Here is a 9,345-nt window from a genome sequence, read left to right as displayed (position 1 = left end):
GACATATAAGGATTTTTAAATGTAAATCTGAAAAAGCCAAAGACCCTAATGAACTCAACACAGCCTCACTGTCAGAATTAAATCTTCTAACCCAATGGTTCTCAAGATTTTTCCCACCATTACTCAAAGGAGGCCACAGAATTCCATAAGGGAGCTCTCAGAATTTGTGAAGCCCCATCAGGTGATTCTCTAGGTACTTTCCAGCTCAGTAGGGAAGCACATGTATTCCGCAGTCCAGATAATTATATCATAATTTTTATGCAGCTTTTTAAAAAAAATTTTTAAGTGGTATTCATTTTATTTATTTTTTGTTGTTGTTTGAGGTGGGGGAGATAATTAGATTTGTTTGTTTGTTTGTTTATTTATTTTTAATAGAGGTCCTGGGGACTGAACCCAGGACCTCATGCATGCTAAGCATGCACTCTACCACTGAGCTATACCCTCCCCGTATGCAGCTTGTTTTTAAATCAGTTTGGAAACAGTGTGGAGAAAAACGTAACATTCACTGTTTAAGGTGTAGAATTATGAACTTCTTTGCATTTTTTTCAAGGATCTTTTACATTCTGTAGGTATCATCAGTGACAATTCATATTGTCTTCTAAATACAGTTTTCTTATCATTTATTAGCTACATCAAGTCCATGAAGACAGTTTTTTTAAAAAGATATTTAGAGGCTATTCACTCTACCTTTCATGAACATTAGCCACCTCTTGTATTCACTTGGTTTGGGAAAATAAAGGTGGGGTGGGTGTATTTCATATGATAGAATGGAATGAGATCCACAACTATGAAAATGATTCCAGGAACAGGAGAAAATCTTGATAGGTAAAGAACAGCTTAAATTCTCTACACACAGACTATGTTCATGTAGATATGAATGTTGGCAAGTAACTTTCAGAAGAGAATATGTGATTACAGTTGGGATTTGAGTGTAGTATTTTAACATATCTTTAAACATGGCTCATTTGTTTCCTTTGTTTTCCATTAGGACACAGATGGTGGTAAAATTTTCATTCTGGGCCATGTAAAACTATAATTTCTCTAAATGGACAGCTGCCATAAGCTTGCATGAATGGCTAAGAGTTTGTTCACTTGGAGAGAATTTCAGTTTAATTATATACACTGTTGCAGTTACTATTAAAATCTGGGGGCTGAACAGCATGGCTCTCTGTTGTGGATAGTATTTTGTAGATTATTTAACTAATTCCATGCATATGTGACTACCTAACAGTATCTAGAGTGAGTGGATATATTTATATTGTGATAGGAAGCGTTTTGTTAATGTTATTTATATATGTGTGAATAATAGCAAATGACAAAAAGACCAAATTAAATCCTGAATTACCTTATGTCTGGTAATTGATTTGGGGGAAATAAAACCACTTTCACTGTTTCAAATTAAACAGTAAAACAAATAGTTAAATTTTGTCATTAGATCAGGTTGTTTGTATCTGAGCATCTTCCATATGAGTCCTAGATAAAAAGGAAATCCATGATTTTGTGTTACTACATGACTTTTTGTGACTTAATAATTTATATCTTTTACCAAGACCTGCCCTGACCCTCCATTTTAGACAAATCAGTAGTGTCCAATATACTGATTATACTTATCAAAAGTGAACTCGCATATTCTCAGATCTACAAATGGGAACTCAGCTTTGATTTAAAGGGATTGCTAGTAAATGCCAGAAATATGGTGAAAAAGATGTCCTATTCAAAAATTCTATGAGCACTAGGCATGTACCGTCCTTCAAGATTGAAAGAAAAAGTACTTAGCTAGGTCAGCGAAATTATATTCTCCTTTGTTTCTCTCCTAGGAGTTATCTTGGTCTGCCATCAATCCTTCAGAAAATTCTCTAACATGTTCACTTTTGTGCAGTATGTTAACCAGGAGCAAAATGATAGTGTATGTCAGTCAAATATAAAGCATTACTTCTCTTGGTTTTAAAATCTGATGATTGATGCAGAAGCTCATGGCAAGTCAGGTTAATCTGAACAATATATTATTTCCTTTTAGTCCACAATCTGTCATTTCACAAACCATGGTGAATAGAATGCCCCAAATAAAAAGATCTGCTTAAATGAAAACGTGTAATATACTCTCATTTATATCTCATGGTGTTGAAAGGCAGGTTAACATTAGCTAGTCTGTGAATGTGATATGAAGGGGATGATATACTTCTTCATTTTAAAAACCTTAGGTATTTCTTTTCAACATTGAATTTCCAAAGCTTTACAATTATTTAAAAAAAATTAGTTCCTATTTTACTGACTTACTAAGTTTAAACAGTCTAAATTAAAATTTAATTAAAGGATCCAAAAGGAATCATTGAAAGAAGTAACCTGCACTTTAAAAAAGAATCCCTATTTCTAGTCTCTTGGTTCTTAGAAAATAAAAAGTAGAATTATTTTATTATTATTCTCTTGTCTGAGATGTCAGCTGCCTGGATGATTCCAAATTTTCTAGCTTGCTACAATCACCTTTTCCTTTAATACTTAAATAAAATTGTTAAAATATCTTGACTTACCTAGGGATGGAAACCTAGTTTCTTGCTAAGAAGTCGGGGGGTGGGGGGGGTCATGGAGGTTTAATTTTCTCCAAACCTCTGGTTCCAGGAGTCTCCTGCTTTCTCTGAATTTTTTAATCTCTGCTGTCATTTCACCTCCTGAGGAGGTGGTCCTTTTCTTATTGAGTCAATAAGCTGTATACAAACCTGATTGTCCCCCACCTAACTTGTGTGGGCCCCTCCTTTCCCCAAAGTTTCACCCAATCTACTGACTACAGTAAACTTAGTGGAGAATTTGGAAGGAAGTCAGGGTAGAGGTGGCATATGCTGCTAACCACTAGACTTATTTATTAGACTGTCACTATCTTTCAAAGCATCTTTGCATTCCAACCACTGGGGAATTTTCACTACTTGCCCCTCCTCAGCTCCAGCTTCTGTTCACATCGCTGGCCAGCTTTATCTCGTCTGACCTCCCCTAGCTCCTTCCTGATAAAGTCACCCTCCCCCTCCAATCCCGTTTGCTTCTTCACAGAACCTCTTCATCCAGCCCCAGTTCCTAAAGGCATTGCTGGGTTGGGTTAGGGGGTCTGAAGCACACCCTTTAAAGCATGCTTTTGCTCAGCACAGACACTGCTCTCCAGAGAGGAGTTCTGTAAACATCAGTTTTTGTTTCCTCTCCCCGCTACACTAGGAAGTGATTTAGGAATTAAGGACTTAGAATTAGGCTGTGAGATGAAAGGGAGCCACAGACAATGAGAATTTGGAAGAGCTGTCAGTTTTGAAGCATATAGTGAGCTTTAACCATCTTCTGTTACAGATAAAGAAACTGAGGCCTAAAGAGGTTAGAGGTCATACAGCACTTTCAAGTGCAAGTTGGATATAACTGTCTGGTCCAGAGCTGTTTCCACGAATTCATGAAACCACTCAGTTTCTCAGAAGCCAAACAGCATTTCATCTCTGTATGTCTCATTCTGGACTGTGTTGCCAGCAGGGGTCCCAGAGGAAAAGAGAGCAGGAGAGGCACGCAGCGACTGCACACCGAAATCATAGTATTGCAAATACTCTGGCATGTTCACCCTTCAGTTTTTCGTTCTCTGCTAACCTTTCATGTATAATTAATTCTCTCATTTCTAGACACTAATGTTGGTTATGGAGGGCAGTTTTCATGTTTTTACTCAAATCCTGGGCAGCTTTCATCAGAGATAACATCCCAAGCTGAAGCCTTCTTGTTCTGACCCACAAGAAAGTGAATTGGTTAAATTTCATATGCTCCTAGGAAAACCAAGGGGAAGGGGTCGGGGAGAAGAGGGAGAAAGAGAGAGAGAGAGATGGTTTGTAATCGAGGAAGGGGCAAATGGAAAATAATCACAGTCAGCCATGTTGCTGAAATATGCCAAGAAAAAATATTTAACATTATTATCCACTAGTAAAAGTCAATGTCTTCTATAATAAATTAGGTCCCTAACACTTCTGTCTTAAATTTGCTATAACAGATACCTAAAGAAATAATTTATAAATACTGAGAATATATGAGTAATAAACCTGAGAGCTGGATTTGACTGACACGACTAAATGAAAGAAGCTTACAAGATAAAAAGAAAAATGTATTTGAACCACTTCTGTTCATGGAAATGAAGAGAGTCTCCTCAGCAGAATTCAGACATTTAGCCACAATTTTGATTGTAAACATTTGTCCAAACAGTCAACAGGACAAAGAAAGGCTCCTGTGAGAACAGTAACCAGATCTTAGGGCTCTGGTCTTTGAAGTTTGAAATATTTCCCTAGAACTGCCACATTCTTCTTTCTCCTATTCCACTGGAAGATCACAAAAGTAAATTCTCATTTGTTCCCTCTTTCTGCTATCCTGCCAAAAATACAGTCACTGATAAAGCCCACCAGTGATTCATAACATACCATCATCCCAAGGTTCCCAGTATAAATGCCATATTAAAGGAGCCTCTTCTGTTTTATTAATGCTTAACAGACATTTAATAGCAATGATGGTGCCAATGATTCTTATTGTATCATACCATCAAATCCCAGATGTTTCTGTACAGACAGAAGCAAAGACACCAGCCTCCAGGTTCTTTTCCTCCATCTTATTTCCTTAGCAGTGGCTGAGCTGGGGTTCATTTGAAAGCAGACATAATGGGATGGAACCATTCATTTCACATTTCTCCTTTTCTCTAGAGATCAACTCCATTTTTTTCTATTCCTCCACTCATTATCAATTAAGAGAAGAAAGAAACAATGAGAAAAAGAGGAAGAGAGAGAGGACAAAAAGGGGATGAAAGTCTGGGAATTAAAATTTAAGTTGAGAATCTATATGTTTACGTTGCTTAGCATGGAATAAAACATAAATACGTGAAAATAATACATATTTTAATTTTCTGGTATATATATATAACTACCCCAGGTATTCCCTTCCTAAAGCCCTAGTCTTCCCCAGAGCCTTCATCCAAACCACTAATTCATTTACCAGTCAATGAATAGAGTCCATCGTGACTGCTTCAAGTTCTAGTGCGTGTCAATGAACTCCTGTGCAGTGAAGACACTGCTCCGTTTGTGTTTTCTTTGTTGGTCTTGTCCTCAAGGAAAACTCCAAAGAACGCATCTTTTTGAGACTGTAGGAAGGAGCTGGGACCTGGGCTTCCATTGTGGAAGCACTTTAGCTTCTGGGGGGTCTCTGGCTGCTATGAGGATGGCCTCCTTCAGACCTCCCCACTTTGGGTCTTGATTAGAATCCTCAGTTCTGACCCAGCCCAGTCATCTGGGTCCTGTGGGTTAATGGTTCTGGACAAATACTGCTCCCACTGCCTTAGCAGCTGTCAACCCCCAAGCACACCAAGTCCCAGAGGCAAGGAAGGTGACAAGAGTTGGCCAGAGCAGCATGCAGGCAGTGAGAAAGATAAGATAAACAAGAATTCCACTTTTCCCAGGCTCTGTCCTAGAAATGAGTGCCTGTTGTATCCACTGGTGTGAGGTCTTAAAAGATTTTGGTCATCTCAGAGCAGTCTTCTGTCACTGTATTTGCAACTCAGTAGAGTAATAATGATCAGAAGTGGGGAGAAACAGAATGAACCCTCTCCCACATCTGTGCTATAACTATAATTACCTTGTTCGGACAGCAGTCGTGTCCAAGATGTTCTCTAGCCAGAGTTCCATACTCTGTATTTCCAAAGCAAAACCCAGGAAGCTGAAGCATAAGAATACATATAGAAATTGTCAAATGGTATTAGCCACCAAGAACTGGCTCTTCCTGGCTCCAGTGTTGCTCTTACTCCAATCCATCCCTCACACACGTACCTGTTTGGTTGAGCTTTCTAAAATCAAAATTTGATACTATCACTCTTTCTTAGAAACTTTTAGTTTATTCTCAGCGTTACAGAATAAACTTCTGACCTCTTTGCCTGCCTTAGATCCTGTCCCTACCCACTTTTTCACACTAGTCTCCAGCTACTCCCACTAAGTCAGCAATAGGTAACCCCGTTCAGCTCCATCAACACCATTCACCATGGTGCCTGGGAGCCAGCCTACTTTGTCTCTGGCCTGAGATCACCTTCCTCACTTCGTCCCCTCATTCAAGACCCAGCTGGAGTTTCATACTTCCCCTGATGGGTTCCTTGAACTCCTTCCGCTGTGGTATTGTGATGCCTGTTCATGCCTCCAACGTGGCTCCATAGCAATGGATTTGTTTACTTGTTCACCTCCCCCACAGAACGTAGGCTCCTCTGGTTGCATTTTGTATGCTCACTTTCTACATTAGGCCTAAAGCATAGTAGGGTTTAATAGGCATCCAATAGATGCTTATTAAGGTAGATGGGTTTAATGTATGAGGGGCCGGCAGGGGAGATGAAAAGGTGACCTCCAAAGTCCTTTCGAACTCTTGAATTTTCATTTGAGGATATCAGTCCCTTCCATAGTTTTGAAATCACATCTACTTATGACCCTCACCCATAACTTCAAGAGACTCCTCAACCTGAGCTTTAGACTAAAATGGGCACCTGTCTGTTTTATAACTTCACATACTAACTGACATCCCAAATTCAGTTATATCCAAAATTTACTCACTTGCTCACACAACCTGATCCACCTTTCCAGGTTCCTGTGTTGATTAATAATACCGTTGTCTTCTTAGGGGCCCATGTTAAGAACATCCAGGATGGCACCTTTCTCCTAAAACCAACCACTGCCTAGTTCTGTGGATTCCCCTTTCCCGAGACCAGTTCTTTCTGTCATTCCATCCCCTTACAGTCTCCATCTAATTACTTGTTACTCTGATTATCATTTATTTTATTTCCGACTTGCATGATGTATTTCCATCTCTGCCCCAATACAAGATCCTGAGAGAATTTTGTGTTATGGCTGCAAATCCTACAACTTTTAACAGGTAGAGAGCAGGTGTTCAAGTCTTGGTAGAACGGCTGAATGAATGTCAGGATGTTATGTTTAACTGCTTTAGGGGCATGGATCTTGTTATATACTTTACTATATGGTGGGGAGGGGCTGTTGCTCCCCATATAGTAAATATAATAAAAGGCACAGGAAACAGGAAATATGTATATTTTTAAAACTGAACACTGTATCTGTTATTGTAACTCAGAGTTGCTGCAACAACTGGCTGTAGTTTTAATAAAAAACACGTTCTGCTATTAAAAAAAAAAAAAAGTCTCTTTGACTGAGCTCCCAGCTAAAACTAGCCAGGATCCAGGTTTCCCACCCCTTCCAGTGGCCTGATGTGCGGCGGGGGAGGAGCAATGAGCCAGCTGGTCCTGAGGAGCAGGGAGAGCGGGATGGGGGAAGTCCCGGAAGTCACTGACCAGAGCAAGCGGCCGCCTCAGCGGGATCTGCTCGGGCTGCGGTCCCAACAATAACAGGCGCGCGGGCCGGGCGGGGCATGCCGGGGGCCCGAGCTTGGGGGCGGAACCCGGATTGGGGGAGGCGGGTGGGACGCTTCTCAAGGCCGTAGGGGATTGGAAGAGAGAGATGAGGGGCGGTGGCGCTCGAGGAGTGGGCCGGGGAGCTAACGGGTCGACCGCGGAGAGGACGTGTTGATTGGGTGGCTCAGAGGGAGACGGACCAGAGCCGACCGCGGATTGGCCGTGACGAGCCGTGAAGGCGTGGCCAGCGCGCGCGAGAGGGAGCGCGAGAGAGCGGGTGGCCGGCCTGCCTGCCAACTGGCCGGAGCCCCGGGCGAGCGCGGCGGGCAGGGGTCGGGTTGAGGAACGCGGCGTGGGAGGCGCGTCCCCTAGCTCCGCCGCAGCCTCCCTCCGCGGCTTGAGCACCGCGCTTCCTTCCCTCCCCTCCCCTGCGCTCCGGCCTGGGGTCTCGGGGCGGGGAGCGGAGGGAAGGGACGAAGGAGGAGGAGGCGAAAGCGGAGTGAGGGGCGGAGGGGGTCCCGGCGCGGGGCGAAGCGCGCGCTGCCTCTCGCTCTCCCGCCTTAGCCGCCGCCTTCTCGCCCGGTGCCGCGGCCCCGGGGCGTCCGCACTATGCAGGCGGACTGCCGGCCGCCGCTATGGCGAGCCGGGCGGTGGTGAAAGCGGGGCACAGCCCTCATCGTTCCCTAGTCCGGGCCGTGGCCGCCGCCCCCGCCCCCGCCCGGGCCGCACTCCCCCTCTCCCGTTCCTACCCCTTCCCTCCCCGCTCCAACTCCTCCTCCTTCCCCATGCCTCTGTGCCTCCTCCTCTTACTTATCCTGCTCCTGCTGCTGGAGGACGCCAGAGCCCAGCAAGGTGAGTGGTTCCGGAGGAGTGCGCGGCGCGCGGAACCCCAGGAGCGGGGGAATCCTTCGGGGCGCCGAGGCGGGGGGCCTTTAGCTGAATCTGCATACGCGCAGCGGAGGTGCGGTGCGCTTCGGTGCGTGGCCGGACCTGGCCCCGCTCTCCCTGGGTTGAGTTGCAAAAGTGGGCTCTGCCTGTTATCCCCCAAGTTAACGCGACTTGACTTTTTGGAAAGTCCATTCATTTTTCTGAAGAGGAAAGTGAGACCCTGCTGTGGAGGCCTCCTTTTGGGTATTGGATTCTGCTTCTGGGAAAAGTCTTTGAGAGTCAAAAGCGAAGTCTTGGATATGTGATCTCTAAAGTTAAGCTGATTCGTTGTAAGGACAGAGTAGGAAGGCAAGGTAATTAAATAACACGTTAAACCTGTTAAAGGCAAGTGGCGGTCATTACCATCTTTAAAGTGCTCAGGTTCAAAACCGAATGAAATTGATTATCTTTTGAGTCTTGGATTTAGATCATGCCCTTTGCAGTTTCTGCCTATTCAGGATGGTGATATAGATTGCCTGGGTCAGACACTGGGTCTGGGACCCAAGGCAGCGTGCTGTGTTAAAACTGGAGCGTTCTGTGTTAAAAGGAAAGTGACAAAACTTTTCTACCTACAGTTCTTGAAAACCCTATTCCAGAAGCGAGCAAAACAGTTTAGTGAATAATCATCATAATGTAAAGAGAATGTAGCGCTGATCCCCCCCCACCCCTTTAGTACTATTTTCAGACAGCGAACAGCAGTTTTTGAAACAGTTTGGAATCGGTTATTGAACACATTTTTCCATTGTATTTCCCACTTTATTGCAGCGAGAAGGATAAGGATTGGATTGTTACTTATTGCTGGGAAGGTTTTTTTTTCCCTTTCTGTTGATCACGTTTAAGTTTAATGTTGCATTTATAATGGTTTTCAGTAAAGTATGGAATCATGGCTATAAGCCTGTCATTATGAAGATGCTGAAACTTTTGATAGGCATGTGGAAATATAATCTAACTATGAGGAAAGAATGTATTTGGTAAACTGACCTCTTTCAGATCTAGGCGCCCATTTCTACAATGTAACTTACAAATTAGAT

The 9,345-nt window shown here is 43.2% G+C and overlaps 1 protein-coding gene across 2 annotated transcripts in view; it reads left to right on the top strand.

The window, feature by feature from the left end:
* Nucleotides 1-7,536: 7,536 nt before the first annotated feature.
* DCBLD2 (discoidin, CUB and LCCL domain containing 2) overlaps nucleotides 7,537-9,345 on the top strand; it is an 80,618-nt gene continuing 78,809 nt past the window's right edge. The window contains exon 1 of one of the 2 annotated variants that reach the window (XM_032489856.1): nucleotides 7,537-8,239. In XM_032489856.1, the coding sequence (XP_032345747.1) occupies nucleotides 8,023-8,239 (217 nt within the window). In that variant the 5' untranslated portion in view covers nucleotides 7,537-8,022. The remainder of the gene's footprint in view (nucleotides 8,240-9,345) is intronic. The other variant, XM_006181082.3, reaches the window with a different exon arrangement.

This window comes from Camelus ferus, chromosome 1, assembly GCF_009834535.1.
Source record: "Camelus ferus isolate YT-003-E chromosome 1, BCGSAC_Cfer_1.0, whole genome shotgun sequence".
In the NCBI taxonomy this organism is placed as follows: Eukaryota; Metazoa; Chordata; class Mammalia; order Artiodactyla; family Camelidae; genus Camelus; species Camelus ferus.
The sequence above is the reverse complement of the archived record's forward strand: the minus strand, read 5'-3'. Positions and strand labels throughout refer to the sequence as shown.